General features: G+C 41.0%; 1 protein-coding gene across 9 annotated transcripts; it reads right to left on the bottom strand.

Annotated features, from left to right (window-relative positions):
- Positions 1-318: 318 nt before the first annotated feature.
- Positions 319-19,496, bottom strand: LOC116254639 (pentatricopeptide repeat-containing protein At3g09040, mitochondrial). 9 transcript variants are annotated; one of them, XM_031630163.2, is made up of 10 exons: positions 15,886-19,496; positions 15,647-15,803; positions 8,223-8,406; positions 4,523-4,563; positions 4,167-4,246; positions 3,456-3,676; positions 2,412-2,625; positions 1,515-1,590; positions 1,077-1,388; positions 319-972 (listed from the first exon to the last, which is right to left on the bottom strand). In XM_031630163.2, the coding sequence occupies exon 1, from the start codon at positions 19,319-19,321 to the stop codon at positions 15,965-15,967; it is 3,357 nt and encodes a 1,118-aa protein (XP_031486023.1). In that variant the 5' UTR covers positions 19,322-19,496; the 3' UTR covers positions 319-972; positions 1,077-1,388; positions 1,515-1,590; positions 2,412-2,625; positions 3,456-3,676; positions 4,167-4,246; positions 4,523-4,563; positions 8,223-8,406; positions 15,647-15,803; positions 15,886-15,964. The 9 variants fall into 9 exon arrangements, with proteins under 9 accessions (XP_031486023.1, XP_031486021.1, XP_049933963.1 ...); XM_031630161.2 differs by lacking the exon at positions 4,523-4,563; XM_050078006.1 differs by having other exon boundaries at positions 4,167-4,563.
- Positions 19,497-25,079: the final 5,583 nt, after the last annotated feature.

Below are 25,079 nucleotides of genomic sequence, written 5' to 3' on the forward strand. Positions count from 1 at the left end.
AAGTGGCTGTCACTAGGGCTACACACGAGCCGAACCCGAGCTTGGCCAGCTCGAGCTCGACTCGACTAAAAATACTTGAGCTCAAGCTCAGCTCGAACTCGAGTTGAGCTTCTTATAACAAACTCGAGCTCGACTCAACTACACAAAGTCAAGCTCGAACTCAACTCGTTTAACCCATTTAACTCGTTTAGTGTTTACTTGTTTAGGTTTAACCCATTTAACTCATTTAGGCGTTAACTTGTTTAGCTCGTTTAGGCATTTAACTCGTTTATCTCGTTTTTTGGTTCACATTGCAAATTATCTGATGCTTTAGCCATATTACAATGAGAAGCAGGGGTACATAGATATCATACATTAGTCAAGCCAAGCCAAACATCGCATGGGCCTGGCACATAAATATGAGGATAGGCAAAGCTGTTCGACAGCACAAGACTAGGCTGCCATACACAGTTGGTGTTTGTTGAGGAGAATAATTTATACTTTGAGAAAATAATAATCTTGACTAGTCCGTACAGATCATCAGAGCCAATGGTAGCTTACCCTATCTTTGTGCATTTTAAAAATAAGGAGGAAGAAATCTGACTCCAAGAGGACGAACCTTTTCTTCCTTATTTTTCCACCACCAGCTAGCACCACATTTCCTTGATTGAGAGAGCATTCGTAATTACACAATCAGATTTTTGCTTCAGAAATTTCCAAGCTGCCTTAGTTGTTCTGCACTTCAGCAGCATATGAGAAACTAACTGATCAGAATCATTTTTGCATGCAGGGCATCTATCATCCAGTGCCACACCAAAACGTTGAACTTTGTCCAACATTAATAATCTGTTATCCATCACAAGAAATAGGTTCCACTTGGTCCGCGAAATCGAATAATTCTTCTTTAATTGAGCCATGCACAACCTTGAGATGTTTATGGAATTCAGATCTGCTTAATGTAGTCATATTAACATTTCCCCAACAAAGCAAATCCTGTGTCAATACTGAGCTGTCAGCTCCTCACATGTCTAATCCATGTAGAGTAGTAGATCTCAAAAGAATGAAACAGAATGAAAATGAAAATTTGAAATTTTTACCAGCATCCCATGACAAACAAAGTAAATCTGGTCAACAGCATTTCCATGTTCCAAAATCACTTCCCCAGGTAGAAAAAAATCTTCATGCAGCTATGTGAAGTGGTGTTCTATTATCATAACCTTTGGAATTTGGGTTGACACCATATGCTAAAAGGCACCTTACGAAATCCAAATTCCCTTTAGCAACAGCTTTACAAAGACAGCTTCTTGCATCATCAATGTCTAAACATGCACCATGCTGAATAAGCAAAGATGCAACTTGATCATGTCCATTCTTGATAGCTTCAAGCAGTGGTGAGTTTCCAAATTTATCTGAAAAAGGTATCCAACAATTAATATAGTAAGTACTCTTGGCAGCATCTATGCCCATAGATGAGGCATGCTTATGTAAAATTCCTAAACGAAAAAAAATGACATGAGTTAAATAAATAGAAATACCCTTTAAGTTAATGTCAACTCCTTCATTAATGAGGAACGCAATGATGTCAGTATAGCCTTTTGATGCCGATAAATACTACAAAATAGAAGAGCAGGTGAGGACTCAAGATACTGATCTCTGTGGTATTGACAACCAATATAATAATGAAAGATGGATAAAACATCAGAAAACAGAAACACACAGTATAAAACAACAGTTCTTTGATCACTGCCCAAGCTTTTACAATTAAGATCATGTCTTACAGACCCATCATCAGGAGGGTGAGCTATTCACTGTTTTCTGAAATTTTATCATGGATAATAATAAATTTAAACAGGATTACAGTATATATTAGCAAGAAATTCTGAAGAATTATGAAAAGAATAGCATAAAAAGACTTGATACTGTAAGAAATTGGATTTGGAACCACCCAGGATGGGAAAAGGGATCCGATTTGTATTCTTCCAGATTCAAAATGTGAACTCCTAAATTCGAAGTTTGAACAGGAAGAGGGAGCGGCTTCGAAAACCACTCCTCCCCTTTTTCTAAGGATGGTAATTACGAAACCCTATAAATAGGGGTAGATGTCTGAGTTCAGACACACTGAAACAGAAACAGTGAGAATTAGCTATGTTTTCGATAAAGTAATCTGAGAAAAGAGTATGCATGGTCTCCCTTTTGCAAGTAGGTTTGTGATAGTATACACTTCTCTGGTCTTGTGAGAAACATCACTCTGTCATATCCATCCTTGCGCCACAATCTTAGGCAAATTTTTCTACATTCAAGCATAATTCTTGACTTGAATTATATTAAAATTTTCTTTCAGACACATTACTTGCAATTTAAGAGTTAATATCTACACATGCAAAAAGAAAGCTGATTAAATGATGATATAGACAAAGTTAGGGTTCAAGTACCAGAGCAGATTGTGCATCATAGTCAGTCTTATTCGGGTCTGCTCCATCACAAACAAAACCCTTCAGGTGATACAGGTCTCCATGATGAGCAGCACTATTTACTCGAAGAGCAAGTTCAGCTTCTTTCTTCCCAATGCGAAATGTGATATCAGACTCCAATGTGAAATGTGATATCAGACTCCAGGTGCTTTATACGATTATTTGACTCTTTAACCTGCCAGAATGTAGACAAAGTCTTTTGGCCTATTTCACATTTCAGACATAAATATCATGGAAAAGAAGAAAAAAAATCCATCATGCCCGAAGTAAACAAGGAAAACATGTAAGAAACAAAGAAAAGAAACAACATGAATTAACAGAACATATGGCCTGAATCTCGAAAACAGATATTTCTTTTCACGGGGGTGAGAGGATAAACATTTGTAAAATCTCTCAAGTCTTAAGACATACAAAAGTTAGGTAACAGGATTAGCAGCACCACTCACACAATTAGTCACCTAAAAATTCAACTGATCCAATATTTCTGTTGCATATATGAATTTATTACATGTCTATGTTTGCATTTCTGGTGCATATTGAGTAATACCTCTGCTATGGAGCAGTATATGTTCAATCGAATCAGATTATATAATTTTCCACATCCAATATTAGTTAAACACAAGTCATATTGAAAAAATTGTACTAGTAAGCACATGTGCACAGTGCACAGGAAAAAACAGAGGCAAATTAAAAGAAGCTGGCAAGTTTGTGGAGGACATACATTTAGAAAATAGAGTTGCATAATCAATGACAATAGATAAAGAAAACGAGTCAGCAGACAACTCAATGCTTCTGAAATCTAGTTAAAGCCTTAAACTGGAAGATATATCAAATGTGCAGGTGTCAAACCCAAAAAGGTAAGTCAGTTCATTTCCCCATGTATGTGTGAACCTTAAGAATATTTCTGAATGCATTTCAAGCTTTTGCTCAGACAAAGTAGTTATAGTTTGTTGTCAGGCTATTTTGTGATCATTTTTCTACAGTATAGCAGCAGAAGATATCTACCTCAAGGAGTTTACTCAGGATTATCCGCCCATCTATGAAATAAATTTTCAGGACATTGGTGAAAGACTGTTTGTCAAGCCGCAAAAGTCTACATAATTCACAAACACGGACAGTATGAGGCTGAGGGATATTGCAGAGGATGGAGTTTCACCAAATGATGAATTAGGTTCAAGCAGTGAAACTATTTCCTCCAACCCATCTTCTCCGATGCCCACTTCTTCCTGTAAAAAAGGTATGATTACATTAACAAAATAGGTAAACTATGCATCTAACTTAAATTTAAATATATTGTATGTAAAGGGACTTCCGGGAACAAAAAAAACTATTGCAAGACCAATGCAGCTTGCCTGAAGCAATACAAGACCATCTGAACTAACTACATGATACAGAACTCTGGTTACATTTCGAGAAGAAATAGAGGGAAACTGTACACATGCAAATTTGATGCAGGCATACAAAGACACCAATGAACTTGTCTAATAACTTCTAAATGCTGTCTGTGTTTCTCCATCATCTTTGTTGCACACTATTCACAATGGATGAATTAAAACAAAAAGTTCGGGTTCCAAAATACTTGCATGTCCTAGAACCAGCCTAGATCCAAGACAACATTTCGAACATATAGAGGAGAATCTGACCACAGGATTTCAGTTTCCAAGGGCATAATATGCATTTTGAAAAAGAATGAAAATGAAAATTTGAAATTTTTACCAGCATCCCATGGCAAACAACATAAATCTGGTCAACAGCATTTCCCTGTTCCAAAATCACTTCTCCAGGCAGAAAGAATTCTTCAATAGAAAATATTAGACAAAAGAAAATAACCACGAAGATGTTAGTAAAGGTGCAAATTAGACAGACAATAGACTTATAGCCAAGCACGTTTGATTATTTGTACAAATGCACATCCACAAGCACATGCACGAAAATGAGCATAATATTGAATATTCAAATTTGTTCTAAGTTGTGCACTTGATACCTAATAAAGAATGAAATCCATTTAATGTTACAAACACAGTCGCCTCAACTTAGACTGAATAAGACCTAAATCCAGGTAAGAGCTTTACCTTATAAAGACTTTAGGTTGCTTAAGAAATGCCTTCTCAGTCTGAAAATTTCAGGATCAACAATCAATATTCTGACTCTTACTGGAAATAAATTATTTGTAAACGACGCTTGTGAAAATAAAGGCATACATAGGTGGGGAGGAAAAGAGGCAGAGGCCAAAGTGAAGTTCTGGTGGCTGCATATATATGAGTGGGGGAGAGAGATCCCTGCAGGATGATGATGGCGGTGGAGATGGTGGAGGGCGGTGGCGGACGTGGTGCTACCGGTGGTAGTAGGAGGGCTATTCCGGATGGTGGTGCTACCGTTCTTGTGCAGGCCGTCTAGCGGTGAGCATGTGAGGAGCAGAAGGGTGATCATCTGGTTGGTTTGAAGAGGGAAGACGAGAAGAGAGAGAGCAGTTGGAAACTTGAAAAGATGGAGACGGAAGACCGAAGAGGCGAAGAGAACTTAAGAAGACGGAAAAGTTACCCTAAACCGGTGAATTGGTTTCGCGAATAGGTTTATACGATTCAACTAGTTTTAAATAGCGAGTCGAGTCGAGTTTAAACGAGTCAAGTTCTTGCAACTTGAACTCAACTCGCTTATTGTTTCGAGTTTAAGTGTGAGCTTGAACTCGGCTCGTTTATAAATGAGTCGAGCTCGAGCCGAGCTTTTTCGAGCGAGTTCAAGTCGAGCATGAGTTGGCTCGACTCATTGTGCAGCCCTAGCTGTCAGAGGGAGATAGAAACACTAGATTTTTTCAAGCCCAAGCAAAAGCTAGCTTCAAGAAAAATTTTATTTTTTGCTACCACAGTTGATTCGGTAACTGCCTCTGACCCTGTTCATATTCATAAGCTATGTATTGACTATTTTGTAGAAAATTCTATGATAGCGATTTGTCTACTAGCCAGCTGAAGGACGGATGCAAAGATGGGCTTGTTGTTTCAGTGACGGAGGCTATACTCTTGGAAAAACTGGTAGAAGGTTGGGAAATCAAAAAGGCAGTTTTCGACTCGAATGGTGACAAAGTGTCAAGCCCTGATGCCAACAGGATTCTTTAAGGCCTACTAGGAGACAGACAGTCGAGCAGTTATGTAAGCTTTTAAGGACTTCTTTATTACAAGTAGATTGGTCAAGAAGATGAATCGGTCACACTTGGTCCTTATTCCCGAATTCCAGGGTGCAAGGGATATTAAGGACTTCCGCCCTATTGCCCTTTGCAACTCAGTCTATAAATTCATCACAAAGACACGGTCAACCGGATGAGAGGAATTTTGAGCAAGGAGTAGGGAGCGTTCCTGTCAGGTCGACAAATCCATGGAACATCTTGATGGCACATGATTTGGTAAACAGTCTAGCCCATCATACTGGTGCATCCCTTCTCCTCAAACTTGATCTATCAAAGGCTTATGATTGGGTTAATTTTGGATTTTTATCCCAAGCACTTCAATGTCTTCGTTTCCCCGCAGTCTGGATTCGGAATATCATGAGTTGTGTAGGCAGTGCTTCATATGTTGTGATTCTCAATGGTAGAGAAGGTGTCTTTTTTATGGAAAGCGAGGTCTGAGACAAAGAGACCCCCTCTCCCCCTATCTTTTCTTCCTTGTTATGGAGATGATCATCCGTAAGCTCAAATTCGAACATGGTAGGGGTTGGCTTAAGATACCAAATCCACGAGGTTTCCATTCTATCCCTACCGCTCTTGCTTTTGCTGATGATATTTTGCTGTTTTGTAGAGCAAAACCAGCGGTTACGAATTGTCTCAAAGAAGTACTCAGACTTTGAACAAAGTGCAGGGATGAGCTGTAATTTAGATAAGTTTACCATCACTTCTTTTAACACACAACTCCAAATCGTGAATATTTGCAAAGATAGGCAGGGCTGGGCCATCAAAGAGCTTCCTAGTTCGTACTTGGGTCTCCCCTTTTTTTTGTGGTAAGCTTACTGCCCTTCTTTGTTGCCCTTTAATTGAAAAGGTGGAAATGAAAATTAAGTGGCTGGAAAGCAAACACGCTCTCTTACTCCAGGAGAATATGCCTTGTCAAGAGTGTCCTCCCCCAGATCATCAATTACTGGGCTAGAGCCCTTAGACTTCTTGTTGCCACAGTTCGGAATCTTGATAAGCTTCTGGCCAATTTTGTTTGGGCTGACACAGATAACCAGCTTGGACAGCCTTATGTAACCCAGTTAATGAAGGGGGGATCGACATGATTGACATTCATACTCTCAATAGGGCTATGTTGATCCAATGGGCATTCAGATCGTAGTGACTCGATGTGCGCGGACATGGTGAGGAAGAAATACCTCCGGCGTAACAGCCATTAGGTACCAAAGAAGGCTGCTAACCAGTCGGCGTCATGGCAAGCTATTCTATGGGCATGGACAGCCACTGGTCAATATGTCCATTGGAAACCTGGAGATGGAAGTTGCATCAGTTTTTGGTTTGAGTCTTGGGCGTCTGGTGTTCTTAACCAAAGACTGGTTGGTGCTGATTTTGGAGTTGTGGAGAGTCACTTAGACAAGACTGTGGAATAGATCAAATTGGATGAAACCCAAGTGCAGGCAGTGATGCACCAGCCTTGGATCAGTCATGCTATTGATCCCTTGCGCCCCCCTCTCCACACCTCCCCCCCCCCCCCCACAAAAAAAAAATGCAGCATGGTTCACCTTTCTAGAAGCCCATAGTAGGCTGGCTACCTTGGATAGATGCAAGAAACAAGGCCTTCCACTTACAAACCGATGTGTCTTATGTAAAAAAAGAGGAAGAAACAGCGGCTCACCTGTTTCGTAAATGTAGCCGGACTAAGAAATTTTGGAAATGGCTAGGCTCAAAGTTTGGGAGAGGCTTGCCTTAGGAGATATTGTTATTGAAACCATCATGAAATGGGTAGATAACAGCTATAGAAGAGGGTGGAAGGCTGTCCTGGCTATGGCAATAAATATTTGGAAGTTGCAAAATCGTGTTACACATGGCGAAGCCCTCCCTCCTCCACACAGGTTTGAGTCGGCTCTTTGGAAGGATGTCCACCTCATTTGGGACAACCTATTTGTGAACAAGATTTCTCATAGGCAGCTCATGCTTTGGCTCAAAACCAAAATTGATGCAGATGACAATAATAGGCTTTCGTCTAGGACCTTTTGTGCATAGATTGCAGTTCTACATTAACCAGGCTGTTTCAGACTAGCTTACGGGATTCTCAACTCAGATATCCAAGTCACGATGAGACAGTACAATTCTTCTAGCTGTATGCATATCGTTGAGGAGCTATCTCAGATTTTGCTATGTGTGGAAGGTGCTGTCCAACTGACCGTAGGCCCTAAGCACTGGAGACACCGTTTTAAGAAGATGCTGAAATTTCTATCTAAAGCTGAGGAGGCTAACTACACTTTCATATGCTATAGAAAGCTTGTTACAATCACTAATTATAATCCCTTTTGTAAAGTGATTGAAATTTTGTTGAAGCCTTGCCCTATGGGGTCAACTAAAATGGGACACTTGGCCCTGATGTCTGGGCAGTCCCCCTTACGTTTTTGTACATTGTAAATAGTCACTTTTTGTTAATAAAAGATGGGGCTACCCCCAGCAGGCTTTGCAGCGGGACTGATCATGGGCCACAATTACATGATAATGACTAGCAAACATATATATAGATACACATAATGATCCAATAAACTCTTTCACTTTGCCCAGGCCTATGCCAATGGTTAACCAGAACGCACCTTTGCCACCAGCATCATATCTCTTGCTGTCTTTACCATTGAGATACAGCTATACTGACGATGACTGGACAATGACAGGGCTAATTGGTGTGCCCAGAAGGACGCCAGGACTCTTGCTGCAGGTGTGCCCAATGAACTTATGCATTGTGGGTGTCTCGATATCGAGTCCTCGGTAAATAAAGTCCTATCACACAACATAGAAATAAATAAATATATTTATTTGCTTATTAAACCAAGGGAGGAACATATCTCTAAAATGAGAAGTACCCACTGCTTGCTTTAAAAATATCTTAATTAGGAATTTAGGAAAATAACCTAACATAACATAATCCTATTAAATGAGCTGAGGATAGACAAATTGTTAATCCATGCCGAAAGAGAAAACGTGACACAATAAAATAATACAAAATCCTGTTGGGAGTTTCTTCAAATCTTTTGCTAGTAAAAGTGGCTTGTTTTTACATTTTTTATTTCCAGTTATGTAGTCCTTGATGAATTAAAGTACGCCCTATTCGCAAAAACTAGCTGGATTTAACAACTTCTTTTCTCTTTCTTTTGAGATTGGAAAAACAGATCGTGGGGTGGGAGACTTGCATTATTAGGTTAATCAGTGATATTTATAGTTGTCTCCCCAACCACAATTAACTCTGAATGTAAGACCCATTAGTCCACAGGATCCTTCACCTAGATAAAGATGTCGAAGCTACAGCTCTGCAAGACAGAAAAATGGAGCTTAGCCATTGCAGTCTCCCAAATTGTACTACTTCCTTGAATTCAGTAGGTCATATGGTTTGATCTACTGCACTCAGTTCAGCAAGCCATATGTTTAGCTTGCAGTGAGAAGTCTTGGAAGTTGGAACACAAAACTGCCCCTGGTATAGACACTCAAATCAATTTGAGTATTGTATTACCGAGCAGCTCAAGCACAGTCTCATTCTCCTAATGCAGATTAGAGCTTATCAGCTATAACATGGAAAGCAATAGGATTATAGGACAGTAAATGAGGTCAAATCTAAATATTCAGATTCTCTCATATAGTATTGCAATATAACGTGATTAAAAGAAATCTACGCAGCCTTAGACAGTCTGCATCTACTCGGGCATGGAGAAAAGCAGCAAAAAAAGGATAATAACACCAAAGAAAATTTGAAGAAATCTGGTAAAAAGTCAATGACATCACAATCCATCATGGACACTGATAAATTTAAGAGAACTAATCTTTGATTAACCTCGAAAGAATCCCTAACTCCTCTTTATATAGACTAGAGGAGAGGGAAAAGTTACAAGAAAGTCATTAAAAGAAACATTATTACACAAGTACCCTCTCAAGCCTAATACTGAATATAAACACGTCTTAACACTCCCCCTCAAGTTGGAGCGTATATGTCAAACAAGCTCAACTTGGAACAACAACTTTGGAATGGTCCTCTTGCAAGAGCTTTAGTAAAAATATCAGTCGTTTGCCCTGTAGTTGAAATATGGGAGGTACTTACAAAACCTTTTTGAATCATGTCTCTGGTATAGTGACAATCTACTTCAACATGCTTGGTTCTCTCATGGAAAGCAGGATTATTAGCAATAAACAGAGCAGCTTTGTTATCACCTAACAATTGCATAGGAAGAGGCACTTCCACAGTAAGATCCAACATCAGAGATCTAACCCACATAACTTCAGCAGTAGCCTGAGCCATAGCTCTATACTCAGATTCTGCACTTGATCTGGCAACCACTGTCTGCTTCTTACTCTTCCATGTGACCAAGTTGGATCCAATAAACACACAAAATCCAGTAGTGGATTTTCTGTCAAGGTGACATCCCGCATAATCAGCATCAACATACACAGATATAGTGAGAGATGTACCATTTTGAAAGAAGAGTCTCGTTCCTGGTGAATTTTTTAGATACCTGAGAATCATCATAGCAGCATCCCAATGGACTTTCTTGGGCTTATCCATAAATTGACTCACTCTGCTGACAGCATAGGCAATATCAGGTCGAGTAACAGTGATATATAGGAGCTTCCCAACAATCCCTCTATATTGTCTAGCATCAACATCTTCAGTATCATCATTATACAAGCGAGTTTTGATGTCCATGGGTGTAGAGGCAGGTCGACATCCTAGCATACCTGTCTCTTGCAAAACATCAGTAACGTATTTCCTTTGACACATGATAAGACCCTTCTGATTTCTGGCAAACTCAATACCTAGGAAATAGCGTAGCTCACCAAGATCCTTGGTGACAAAGTGTCGGCCAAGGACATCCTTGATGTTGGAAATCCCCTGAATATCATCCCTTGTAACAATGATATCATCAACATAGACAAGAACTATCACTGTACCTGTAGAAGTTTTCTTGACAAAAAGGGAATGATCGGCCGAAGAACGTCTGAAGCCCTCATTCTCAATATTCTCTGATAATTTTTGGAACCAAGCTCGAGGACTTTGTTTCAGACCATAAATTGCCTTTCTCAATCTGCACACTTTCTGACACTCCCCCTCAGCAACAAACCCTGGTGGTTGCTGCATATACACTTCTTCATGGAGGTCACCATACAGAAAGGCATTTTTGACATCAAGTTGTGATAGAGACCAATTCTTGTTGACTGCAACAGCGAGAAGAACCAGTAAAGAAGCATGTCGTGCCACAGGAGAGAAGGTATCATAATAATCAACCCCATAAGTCTGAGTATAGCCTTTAGCAACCAGGCGAGCCTTATATCTCTCAATGCTGCCATCTGCTCTGTATTTTACAGTAAATACCCATCTGCAACCAACAATAGCTGCATCAGATGAAGAAGTAACAAGGGTCCAGGTGCCTCTGGACTGAAGAGCATCCATCTCTTCTTGCATTGCTGCGGCCCATTTGGGATCAGAAAGAGCGTCCATGGGAGTCTGTGGAAGAGCTACAGCCGACAGTCCCTTGACAAACTGTCGGTAAGTAGGAGTGAGTTTATCCATGGATAAATGACCAGAGAGAGGATGCAAAGTGCAACTGCGTTTGCCTTTCCTTTGAGCAATGGGCATATCAAGTTCATTAATATGAGGACCAGGAGCATGCTCTGGAGAGTCCCCTGTGTCATCATCACATAAAGAATTGTCAGCAGAATTTGTGTGTTCAGGAATCACCTTGGGCGTGCTGGGTGAAGGCACAGGAGCACAGTGGGCAGGTGGAACAGGTTTAGTGCGACGTTGGTAGATAGCCCCAAAACGCGAAGCAACGGGTTGTGGACAACTCATGAGAGGTAAAGGAAGGTGGACTTCATCACTAAATTCAGGCACCCTTAATTGAGTGCCATTTGGAGAGAAATAAGAGGTTGACTCAAAAAATGTAACATCAGCACTCACATAATATCGACGAGTAGAAGGATCATAACAGCGATATCCCTTTTGAGTGCGGGAATAACCAACAAATATCGTTTTGATAGCCCGAGGGGATAACTTATCTCTCCCAGGACCAAGCAACTGAACAAAGGCAACACATCCAAAAATACGAGGTGGAACAGAAAACAAGTCTCTGTCAAGAAAAAGAACAGAGAAAGGAATAAGATCTCCCAACACAGATGACGGCATGCGATTAATAAGATAGCATGCTGTAAGAACAGCATCTCCCCAGTAAGAATGGGGAACATGGCTGTGTATGATAATGGTTCTGGCGACATCAAGAATATGTCGGTGTTTTCGTTCAGCAACCCCATTTTGTTGAGAGGTATAGGCACAAGAAGTTTGGTGAATGATACCCTTATCCCTGAAAAATTGTTCTAAAGCGGAAGCACAGAATTCAAGAGCATTATCAGAGCGCACAATCTTGACACAAGTATCAAACTGAGTCAGAATTTCATTGATAAAATTTTTGATTACATGACCCGCTTCAGATTTGTGTTTCATAAGAAAAACCCAACTAACACGACTGTAATCATCAACAGCAACAAGATAATACCGATGACCCTGAAGGTCAGGAGTACGACTCGGGCCCCAAACATCAAAATGAAGTAACTCAAACACAGAGTGGCTACTTATACTGGACCGCGGAGGAAAGAATGACCGATGGTGTTTGCCTAACTGACAAGACTCACATTGAAAAGACGACTTATGAGACAGCTGAGGGAGAACATGCAGCAGTTTCTGAAACGGGAGATGTCCAAAACGTAAATGCCAAGTATAAGCCGAGGATGAGGACGACCCCGACGAGGTAGACCCAGCAAAGGGAAAGGAATGCACTAGCCTGTAGAGACCTCCCTGTTCACGGCCACTGCCAATCACCCTGCCCGTCAGTATATCCTGAAACACAAGAGAGGAAGAGTCAAATATAGCACGACAATTTAATTCTCTGGTAATCTGACTGATAGAAAGTAGGCTATGGGGGAATTCTGGTGCATGAAGAACGTGCTGCAGCGGCAATGATGAAGTAAGTTGGACCTCTCCATGTCCAACAACTGGTGAATATTTTCCATCTGCTAGAATAACCGAACGACCCGGTGGAGTAGGGACGTAAGAGGTGAATTGCGTCTTATCCCCACAGAGATGTGTCGATGCACCAGAATCAATAAGCCAATCTGTAGTGTCAGTAGCAGAGCAGACTGTACAGGCAGAATACATACCAGATGAAGAAGCACTCGCAACGGTAGGAACAGTAGAAGTGGTCGGACCAGGGGCTTGATGGGCTCTATCGCCAATCAAGTTCCTCAACTGAGAGAGAATGTCATCTACATGCAGCTCACTGGAGGAGGCAGTGTGCTGAGGCTTAGGCTGCTCGGGAGAATCAGTAGATACAGTCTGGTTTGCAAAAGCTGGACGGCCATGTTTCTGCCAACACTTATCCACAGTATGACCAATACGGTGACAAAACTGACATACAGGGCGCGAAGGGGTATTGCCACGGCCACGGCCCCCTCGTCCTCTGGCAAAAAAGGGTCCACCTCTGCCACGAGTAGCAAGCATAGCAGAAGTGGTGTCAGGAACAGTCGATGCAGAGATCGGAATTCTGCTTAGCCTACTGTAAGCCTCATCAATAGGAGGAATCGAGGGACTAGTAAGCATTTGGTTCTTTGCTGATTCATAAACAGAGTCTAAACCAGAAAGAAATACCCCTACCATAAGCATATCTCTGTATGCCTTTTGTTGTTCACACTTGCATGCGGGAAAGTAGCTATTCAGTCTCTCAAACATGGACTTGAGACTAGAATAATAAGTGTGAAGAGGTCGGCCATCTTGTCGCATCTGATGAATATCATGATGAAGCTGCATAATGCGCGTTTCATTTCTTGCCTGTGAATACGTGGCAGGAAGGGAATCCCACATATCCTTTGCACTGTCCTTGTGCAAGACTTCATTTGCAATTTCTTGAGAGAGAGTACCAACAATCCATACCATAACCAACGAATTATCTTTGAACCAAGTAGTATATTTTCCAATCTTCTGTATGGGCTCGGGCTCCAATATGAGATATTCCTTGTCATGGGCGATCAAGGTTCTTTTTACTTGCATGGCCCACATCTCGTAATTACCCCCATCCATTTTGGTGATAATGCTGGAAAATGGGGAACTCTTCATCTCTCCCGACGATACAAAGGAAGAGGTATTAGCTCCACTACTAATTTCAGACATCTTTTAAGGAGGAAACCGAGCCACGGAATAAGAAGCGCAGAAATATACAATCACATGTATATAACTACCAAAAGATCATAAAGATGATAGCAACCAATACTCAATCAGACGAGACATGTTGACCTGGACGAGAAGGCGGCTGTGTAAACGAGAGCAGACTGAACGAAAGAAACAACAGAAGGACGCGGGCAGAACAGGCGAAGCATCAACGGGCGCAGGCAGTTCAGTCTGCTGGGCGGAGCAGCGACAGACAGCGGAGCAACGGCAGAGTGCACACGCGGCGGCGGCGCAGGCAGACGGGCGCAGGCGGGTGTAGGCAGAGTGCGCAGGTGGAGGCAACGCTTGCGGGACAGCGGCGAGCGCAGGACGGCGGCAGGCGATGGGCAGGCGACGAGGGGCAGGACGGCGGTGGGCAGGACGGCGGTGGGCAGGACGGCGGCGGCGATGGGTCGGGCGGCGGCGATGGGCAGGACGGCGGTGGGCGGCGGCAGCTGACGCCGATCAGGCGGCGGCAGCTGACGCCGATCAGGCGGCGGCTGGCGCTGCTCAGTCGGCGGCAACTCGCTGAGGAGGAGACGGCTGGTGCTCTGATACCATGATAAATTTAAGAGAACTAATCTTTGATTAACCTCGAAAGAATCCCTAACTCCTCTTTATATAGACTAGAGGAGAGGGAAAAGTTACAAGAAAGTCATTAAAAGAAACATTATTACACAAGTACCCTCTCAAGCCTAATACTGAATATAAACACGTCTTAACAGACACCAAATCCCCTCTTTAAATCACTTGGTACTTGGTAGAGGATAGAGTAGTATGGTTCTTCATTTATAAAAGTTTGTCATGATGTTGCACAGAGAGAGAGAGAGAGATCACTGTACATGTGAAGCAACAATTTCCCCAACTTTAACGTGAAATTTCTAGGATCTAGGTGCTGATGGAAATGACAAATAGAAAATGAAAAAGAATTTTCCTTCTTACCTTCTCTATCTGAGAAGACGTCTATCGCCTCCATTTTTTGAACAATAGAAGAAACAAACTTGCAGCATCAATCTAAAGAAATAAATTCTAACAAGTGTGAAACACCAAAAACCCTAACTTAGACTAATTTCAGATGGGAAGAAGGCAAGAAGGACTGCGGAATCAAGACAGAGAGGGAGAGCAGTCAAATTATGTAATCCAATGGCCTAACAACTTAAGGCAAGTCACTTGGTTTTGGGAACAGGTCCAGACCATTCCTAAGAACCGCTTCCTATCCATCGTAGTAACAGATGGATGGAGTCAGTTGATTAATATAACTTCATAAAATCAGAAAAGAGAAGGAACATACAAATACAGTCCTCCTCTCTTCTTCACAGAAATTAGTAAATTATAGAAGATTGATTGAATGACTATCTTGTTCCTACCAGACATCATAACTCTCTTTATCTGCTCCCATCCGCATTATGGGAGATGTGGTCCATTCTTTGCAAAAATTAGTGATGTCTTAAAGATTGTTATTAACTGAATAAACCATCAGAATATTCCTACTTGACGTCCTAGTCATATGTCCTGCTTCATTGAATCAAGCAGTATGTGTTGTCTTTTTTCTTTTCAGAACACATTAAAGGTGCTGCTGAGCCACCCAAACTACAGATAAAATCAAGAGAGTATAATCTTACACCACATCCCTTCCTCTTCTTATTGTGATAGACTTCAGAGAATGGAGGTATTAATGGGTGGAAGGACAGCAAGTTATGAAAATAAGTTATTTCCTCCTTCTGTCCTGCAAAGAAATTGCATTTGTATGCTGAAGTTCCATGTGAAAATAAGAAATTTTACCTCTGATTCTGATAAGCGCTAAATCACCATAATGGACCACTTGTTATATCGTACATTCACAGGTATCAATACTCTGTGCTAATACCTCGTTAATGGTATTGGTATGATGAAGCACTCATGAATAACTTCACATCCTTCTTGATTTCCCAGTTCCTGCCTGTAAGCATATATGAGATAGCAACAGAGAATAAACAAAGGGTATGGATCAAAAGAACCGTGCAGTATCCTAGAGAACTTACACTGTTTCAACAGGTCTTCAGCTACTCATTTGTTCATTAGTTTTTCTTTAACTGAAAGCGCCTGTAACACAAACATGTCTCAGCATTCCTCAACAACAGTTGATTCATAGTTACTGACAAGGTCCTCCTCTTTAATCCAGGCACTTATTGAATTCAACAACTCATAAACTTCAACTGATTCAGGGTGACATTTATCTCCAGCAACAAACGAGTGTGTCTTGTCCCCAATAATAATCCAACTGCATCCTGGAAACTTGTTGACCTGTTTTTCTTTCATTATTTTCCTCATTGTCCTCACTTCCTCCCAATTTCCACTGGAAGCATATAAATTACTAAGAAGTACATATGGATATGAACTCTGGGGCTCCACATCCATAAGCTTCTTTGCTATATGTGCACCGATTAATTCATTACCATGCACTCTGCAAGAACCAAGCAAAGATGCAAGCACCACAGAATCAGGTTCAAATGGTAACATGCTCAAAAACTCAAGTGCTTCATTGAGATATCCACCACGACCAAGCAAATCAACCATGCAAGCATAATGATCTGCTCGTGGCTCTAGTTCATACTCGTCAACCATCAATTTAAAGTATTGACATCCTTCTGAAACCAAACCTGAATGGCAACATGCTGTAAGAACCCCAAGAAACGTGATGTCATCTGGTTTTACAGACTCAAGATGCATTTCTTTGAAGAGGTTAAGTGCATATTCTGCATTCCCATTCTTTGCAAAACCTGTAATCATTGCATTCCAAGAGATAATGTCATGATTATCAATTGTATTGAAAACAGCAGTAGCACTAACTATATCACCACATTTGGCATACATATCAATGAGTGCACTGCTTGTGTGGGTGTTGAATGCAAAACCGGTGCGAATGATTAGACTATGCAATTTTTTGCCATCTTCTAGTGCTGCTAAGCTGGCACATGCTTTAAGAATGCTAGCAAAAGTAGCATGATCTGGTTCTACATTAATACTTCGCATTTCCAGGAAAAAGTCAAGAGCTTTTTTATTTAAACCGTTCTGTATGAGGCCTGAAATAATAGCTGTCCATGAAACTGTGCTCTGACCATTCAGTTCCCTAAATAAAAGGCACGCATCTTCGCTGGTTTGGCATCTTGCATACATGCCAATAAGTGTAATACCCAAAAATGCTTCAGAAATAAATCCAGTCTTGATTACATAACCATGAACTTGTTTCCCCATATTCAATCCACATAGACCATCGCATGCAACTAAAATACTGGAAAATGTGAATTCTGTTGCCTTCACTTCTGCTGCTTGCATCTGTCGAAAAACATCTATTGCTTCCATTGCTTGATCATTCTGCACATAACCTGCAATCAGTGCATTCCTTGACACTACATTCGATTCTGGCATCTGAGCAAGAATATTATGTGCTTCTTCCATTGAAGCACATTTAGCATACATATCAACAAGGGCGCTGCCTACATATAAATTCAGTTCAAATCCTGACTTGATAGCAGATGCATGCATTTGCTTGCCTGCTTCAAGCGCATCTAAATTGGCAAGCATACTGAGGGCACAGGCAAAGGAAACTTCATCAGGGCTTATGCCCTGCCACATCATCTGGCAGAATAAATAAATGGCCTCATCCACATCATTGCCTTGGACATACCCAGCCACCATCGAGTTCCACGTAATAGTATCTTTGAGCATCATAAGATCAAATTGCTGTCTTGCATCCTCTATATTTCCTAATTTGCCATACATGTCAATAAGTGCATTTCCTACACAAAGGCTCTGATCCCGATTGTCCTTTATTATATTACAGTGCAACTGCCTAGCCAAGCCAGTGAAGGATAAACATGCACAAGCATTGAGAATACTAGTGTAGGTAACCTCATCTGGCTGGAAACTAGAACTCAACAAAGAAGCAAAGAGTTCCACAACTTTTGAAGGATCGCTGTTTTGTGCATAGCATCCAAGAATTGCATTCCAGAGGACAATATTTCTATTATCCACTGCAACAAAAACTTCATGAGCATCCTCTACAATTGAGCACCTGGAATAAACAGTAATGAGTGCACTACCAACATAAACATTCTTGTCTAGACCAAGTTTAATCACTTCCGAATGAATTTGCTGGCCAAGCACCAGATCTGTGAGATGAGCACAAACACTTAAAATGCTTCCATAGGTTGATCGAGTAGGCTTAACTCCAGATAGCCTCATTTCTTGGAATAATCTAAGAGCTTCATTTTCATGCCCATTTTGAGCATTGCCAGAGATCATGGCATTCCACACAACCACATTTGGGTTGGATAGTTGGTGGAACAATCGCTGTGCATCATCAAGCATACCTTGACTAGCACATGCACTAATAATAGTAGCAAAGGTAACTCTATCCGGTTCAGCTCCCAATTTCCACATCTCTAGAAACAACTTAAGAGCTTCTTGAAGCCCACCAACCTGAACATACCCAGAAATCATGGCCGTCCATGACACTGTATCAGGTCTAGTTATTTTATCAAAAAGCAGACGTGCATCATTAATATAATTGCATTTGCAATACATATCAATCAAAGAACCTTCACAAAATGGATTGAATTCAAATCCTGTCTTCACAACAGAACAATGAACCTGCATACCTAGCCCAACCATTCCCAATCGTGCGCATGCTGACAAAACTAATGCAAAAGTAAACTGGTTTGGCGCCTGGCTAGACTGATTCATAGAGGCAAATAGTGCGACCACCTCATCAGTACCTTCATTTCGCAAATACCCCGATAGTATTGAGTTCCAAGAGGAGGCGTCCTTCTCTGGTAGCCGCTCAAAAGTTTTCTGCGCAAAGTCCATCTCCCCACATTTAGCATACATATCAACTAGAGCATTGCCTAAATGTAGCATCAACCTGAACCCAAGTTTCAGAACATGAGAATGGAGAATCTTACCCAAATTGACATCACCAACACTCCCAGAAATACCAACAACACGTGAAAACAACTTCTGCGATAAGGATGAGCTACAGACACAACCCCCACAAGCTCGCATCTTCTGAAAAAGGCTCAGACACATCGCCAACTCTCCCTGCTGCAAATACTCACAAATCATGGCATCCCATGCCATTTCACTTCGCTGGGGCATTTCTTCGAACACCGTTCGAGCACCCGCAATATCACCCACTCTCAGACAAGCAACCAAACCCATGTTCCAGGAAACTGCATCCCTCTGGGGCATACGGTCGAACACTTGACGTGCATCGCGAAAAAGGCCGCACTTCAAGCACATAGTCATCAAGAGGTTCCCAACGAAGACCCTCGGGATGAATCCGGCGACGATCATCTGGGAGTGGCAAGCTCTCCCCATAACCAGATCCTTCGTCTTAATGCTGGCTCTAAGGAGATAGACGTAGCGGAAGACATCGGATTGCAGGCCCAGATGGGTCACTCGATTCACGACACTCATTGCTTCGCTCTGCAGCCGTACCAATCTCAAGAATCATCTTACATCGTTTACCGAAGAACGGTGGGAGAATCGATGGCGCGGCATCAAGGCAACATAACCAAGATTGCGGGTGGTGACAATAAAAAAGATGGTGTTACGACAGTACCAACATGTTATCGTTTTTATAAAGCTTTGAATTAAATTTATTTTAATATGACTTAGCTTACACGAGGTCGATAGTTCGTTTGGCTCTGGGGTTCATTAGTTTGAGAAAAAATATAAAAAGGAGCTTATTGGTTACGCAAGTAAATAATTATTTACAAAGTTATAAATAGCTATTATTGTGATATAAAATTATAAAAACAATTTCTTGTAAAAGTCGCTTTTTCCAACAAGAAAGAATGGTTTGTATGAAAAGCGTTTTCATCGTTTTATTTCAAAAACTAAAATTTTTCTAGTACGCGGTTCTTTGTAAAATCTTCTTAGAACGAATAGACTATTTGTTAATCTCAAAAGTTGAACAGTAATTTATTGTTTGCTCGCACCTTTTTTATATTTTCTTGAACCAATTGAGCCTGTCCTCTCTCTTGGCAGGTGTGGTTGAATACATGTTCTCAAGAAATTTTGAATATACAACAAAAAATTATATTTCATTCACTTGAAGAACAAAACTCTTCATCAAACAAAATTATAAATATTATTTCAAACATCCTTCTAATAATTTATAAAGGAAGAAAAATATAAACATCCATTGATGTATAGCATATCTCCAGATACAAATTTTTATGGCAGCTCTCGTATTCTTTTGTCAGTTCTAGACTCCAAACTTGTTTGGCATTAAGCAGAGATGAGCCTAAAGTTCATCGTTTTAGAAAAAAATAAATCTTCTTTTTTCTTTTTTCTTTTTTTGTTAAACTACGAACTTTAGGATCATCTCTTCATCAGCAGTTTCCAACCCTTGTGCGTCCTCAGCAAGTATAAGAACATAAGCCACATTTTCAACATAACTAAACAAGCCTCCCTCACCAATTATAACTGAAATATAAACACAAACCGAAACGGGTAATATCCTAAGGCAGAAAGTGTAACTAGTAGTAGCTTATGTCCTACTTGAAAGGAACCACTTTGAAACCAAAAACTGCAGGTGGGTTGAAAATATTCACACGCTAAGACCAATTTCTAGTACTTTGTCTTATGCAGCATAAAGGCTGTGAATATTTCCCTATGTACTTGCGATTTGAAGAACATACACTAATAATGTATTAAACATTCAACCATGAGGGTGAAATCAGTCATACAAGTTAAATAGCAGTGAAACTCCCTGTACAATTACTATATTCAACTTTGGATCGAACCTAAGTAAGCGCACGATGCTTATTTGTTTTCATCATCAAGCTTAAGTAGGAATGCACAACAGTAATCAGACTGCTTTCTTGATGTTGCCCATTGAACTGAGCTGCAAACTCAATTCTGTTCTCCAGGAAGAATATTTTGTATTAGGCAGCTCAGTTCAATCGGCAACATCAAGAAGGCAACAAGAATTTGCCATCCGAACGTTTATAGTCTTACATGACAGATACAAACACAAAGTTAGACACCCAATTCTTTCTTTTTCTTTCCCAGCCATGAATGACCAGAACTTGCACAATAAGCTTTTGCCTACTAAACAGCAACAGACAGAAAGAAGGAACACTCAGGATCGTCCTTCAGCCAAACACCAGCAGATAAATAGTCGGTGGGTGCTTAAAAGGTGTTGACCGTTAATCTTAGACCCTTATGAACTCATTTTCACATTTAAAAGCCATCACTTTTCTAAATATCCTTAAGCTTCTAATGTAAACATCATATATGTAAAGTAAATTTTAGAAAATAAAATAGTAAATTTTGTTAAAAACGAAGGAACCAATCTAGTATATCATGTTAGAAGAAGTCTATTTGTGAAGCGCACACATAAAGCTTAATAAAAGCAACACGTACATTCCCCAACAAAAGCTGCTTAATAAATCAGTTGAGTGATCAGCTGTCGACAAAATAGGATACCCACTTACTGGTTGTGGTTATGCTGTCAATGTCCCTTGAAGCCAGGCCCAAGTCAAGATGGAGGGCATGAAGGAGTTGAACAAAACGAGAGGGAGCACATTGACCTCAAAATCTCTATTCAGTTCGAGCCACAGTTCAGAAGGCAACAACCGATCATTGCAGCAGAGAAAATCGTCGAGCCAAGCAGAAGAGCAGTAGTACTGCTGCATTGATAAATAACGTCAAATCCTTCTTTGAATTTTTATTGCAGATCCATAGGCCTTTCTATTTATGTGTTGCAGAGTAAGAATGGAGATCAGGAAAGGGATCTACAGGAGAAGGCGATTACTCGTATTCCCTAACATGCGTCTGATTGTTACAGTCAAGTCTCCTGCTCAGTCCATCTAGTTGCTTGTCATATGTTGATGAAGCTACATATTTTTATTCAGTAACCGCCAATCGCATCATCTTAGACAGAAAAGAATATTGTTGACCAAGTATTGTTAGTTCCATTCCGTGAATGCAATCAAGGGCAGCCACCCTTTGCTAGTAACGAAACTGATCAATTGACTGGAGATGCAGATCTTTCCCAGTGCATCTTTCTCTCTCAATCTCTCATATCAAAAGCCGTGAAGTAACAGAATGAAAACGTGCTCATAAATGAACCGAACTTGGTCACAACAAAATTTGTCATACATATAGAGATGCTACACAAAAGAATAGTAGGTAGACAGAACTTCAATGAAGGAAATGCCGCTCCAAAAACAGGGGAAACTCCCTTCGGTTGCCAGAGTGGGTGTTCTCTCAGTCGTTGCGAAGGCAGCAGAGCTTACAAAATCACCACCTTCTCCCTCGCCTCCAGCTCTTCTGACCGTGCTGCCGTCATGCCGCTGCAGCCGCCGCTGATGTTGAGGAGGAGGAATAGTAACCTGCTGACAATGGTGCATAGCAAACAGCATAGCAAGTGATCTTGGCCCCATAATCGAAACAAACAAGTCCTTCCACTTCCTCCTCCTCCACGTCGATGACAGCAACGATCGGGATCCGGTGGTCGGCATCTCCCACCACCGCCGACCATTGTCGAACCAATTTCCGGACATGGCGGCACACGTTAGCACACATCTCGTCTATTAGCTCCGAAGTTATGTCGGTGCCCTGACGGAGCGCGTCGGAAACCATAGAAACCAGGGAAGCCAGTGATTGGGCTCTGTAGTCATACGAAAAGGCTCTGCTCCAGTTACTCTTCGTGACGCTTCCCATTCTTCTCAAACTGTGCTTCACGTAGAATTGAAGGAATGCCATGGCTGTGGCAGGAACGCGTCTCTCTCTCCCTCTCCCCTCCTTCTAACTAGGAAGCAGAGCAAATATGCGTCTTTATATAGAGAAGAAAAACTCCCAAGTTTCCAAGTTCTCTTCTCGCTTTTATCAAAAATGGAAACCGGAAGGAAACAGCAACTTTCTATTTCGATCTTCCGTCATGAAAGAGGAAAACCAAATGTGACCTATGAATATGTGACCGTTGGCTACCGCCAAAAACGGGAAGATTAATTTAAAAAAAAAAAAAAAAAGCAGCATCGGGATCATAGATCCGGGTAAGAAGATCTAATGCAACGGAAACCATATCAGATTTTTCTTTTTCTTGGGTTCGATTTTGAAGTAAACAAACATCCTATAACTTTTCATAATTCTCGAAAACTTCATCAAAACTTCCGTCACGCAAGATTCTTTTTTAGAAACCATGTTCCTCATGAGCTTATGGACTTGTTTTTCATACTACAAGTGTCTCTATTCGTATATTTTCTAAGATGTAAAGGGAGTTGTTTATGGGACGGATAAAGATTTGCCATACCATATTAAGTTACCTTTGCTTTCAAATGTGAAGAAGTGCAAAACCGTATTCAAATTTTGCCTATAGTTTGATTTGGATGACCATCAAAATCAGGTAAGAGAAAATTGTATATAAATATTCTTATAACAAAAGTGTGTTTTTTCTTATAAAATCTAAATAACAGTAGAGTGCTCCCTGAGATTGAATATCGAATTATATCCAAACCATTGGCGTCCTTGTTTCCAATGCAAGACCTAACTCTTCTTGTTCGATCCTTTAGAACCATATGAAGAAACGCAAAACCGCATCCAGAGTTTTGCATGCAACCTGATTTAGATGTTCAACAAAGTCAGGTTGTCCATCAGATCTGGTAATAAAAAATTATGTACAATTCTGATGCCAAATGTGTGTTTTTCTTATTGAATTTAGATGACACCTCGAGTTGTCGCTGAAATTGAATATCGATCTATATCCAGACCATCGGCATCCTTATTCCTAATCCAAGTACTAGCTAACTCTTCTTGTTCGATCATTCAAATCCAGTGGTTTATGAGAGGCTTGAAGCAACGGTTGGGGGTGAGGGCTGATCAACAGCACATAGCAAAAAAGAGACATTGTAAGTTGAAGCATGGAAGGGGTGACATCTCGAAACTTGAACGTAAGGTAGCCCTTGTACTCTAAGAAGACATGAGGTTAGGTGGAAGCTTTTGACTTTCTTTAAAATAATAACATGACATACTCTTTTTGCTCATGTTTTGTGTTACTATTATTTTCGTATATCACGTACAACTTTTTAATGTTCACTTGTAGATTAACTAATATTTTTCAATTGATTGATCTTTACCATTTATAACTTTTGTATTTTTACAAATTGTTCTATTAGAACTTTGAATTTGCTTGTTCTCTATTATTCTTTTATAGAAATGAAATAAGATTCAAACATCAAAATTTTGGAAGCATGGGGTCATATCTCAAGAGTACCATGTGCACTGGCCATGTGTTAATTTTTTAGCTACTTTTTAAGACGCTAAAAAGTAGTCTTATTAAATAAATATTTGGATATTCCAAAGGCGATTAACATTGGGTCAAAACCCATAGCTCCATGTAAGCATGATCCGTGAGGCGCAGTCTTACGATGATAGAAATAATTGCGGCGACGGTCGTAGGGCGAAATCCAAGCCAACAGGACCATTTTTTGAGGACGTTTGAAACGCATTTCCGGCGTTCCCCGGAAGTCGACACACATATCGGACGTGGAACAGGAGGCACGCAGGCCAAGGGAAGCACATTAAGTGGGTGCGTTCCGTCCGCGCTGGAACAGTTATCGAGCTCAAGGAATGCTGCTTCTCTCTCTGCTTCTCCTCGAGATGAAGGAATGCTGCTTCTCTCTCCGCTTCTCTTCCCTAGCCAGGGCTGCACCAATTTGAACTCGACTCGAACTCGCTCGAAAATATTTGACTCGAGCTCATCGAGCCAATTTGGAATCGACTCGAACTCGCTCAAAAATACTTGACTAAAGCTCGTCGAGCCAACTCAGACTCGACTCGAACTCACTCAAAGATATTGGATATGAGCTCTTAAAGCTTACAACTATACTGAGTCGAGTTCGAGTTATAGGAACTTACTCAAACCGGTTCACCGGTGGTCGGTTCAATGTTCCCGCTTTCGAGTTTCATTGTTTGATTTCTCTCTCTTTCTTTCTCTCTCTTTCGTCGACCTCGACCATCCTCACCAGTCACCATCGGCCCCCCGCTGCACCGCACGCCAGCACGACCACTCCACGCCTCCACCGTCCGGCAGCTCCACGGTTCCACTGTCCGGCATCCGGCATCTAGCCACCACCCCACCGACATCCCATCATCCATCTCTGCCATTCTGAACTGACAAACTAAATTCCACTTTAATTGGAAATTTGAGAACTTATGTGAAAAA

This window comes from Nymphaea colorata, chromosome 5 (assembly GCF_008831285.2).
Source record: "Nymphaea colorata isolate Beijing-Zhang1983 chromosome 5, ASM883128v2, whole genome shotgun sequence".
Classification (NCBI taxonomy): Eukaryota; Viridiplantae; Streptophyta; class Magnoliopsida; order Nymphaeales; family Nymphaeaceae; genus Nymphaea; species Nymphaea colorata.

Excerpts from the sequence above, each read along its gene's own strand:
- LOC116254639 (XM_031630167.2), bottom strand. The coding sequence starts at position 19,321 with ATGAGTGTCGTGAATCGAGTGACCCATCTGGGCCTGCAATCCGATGTC.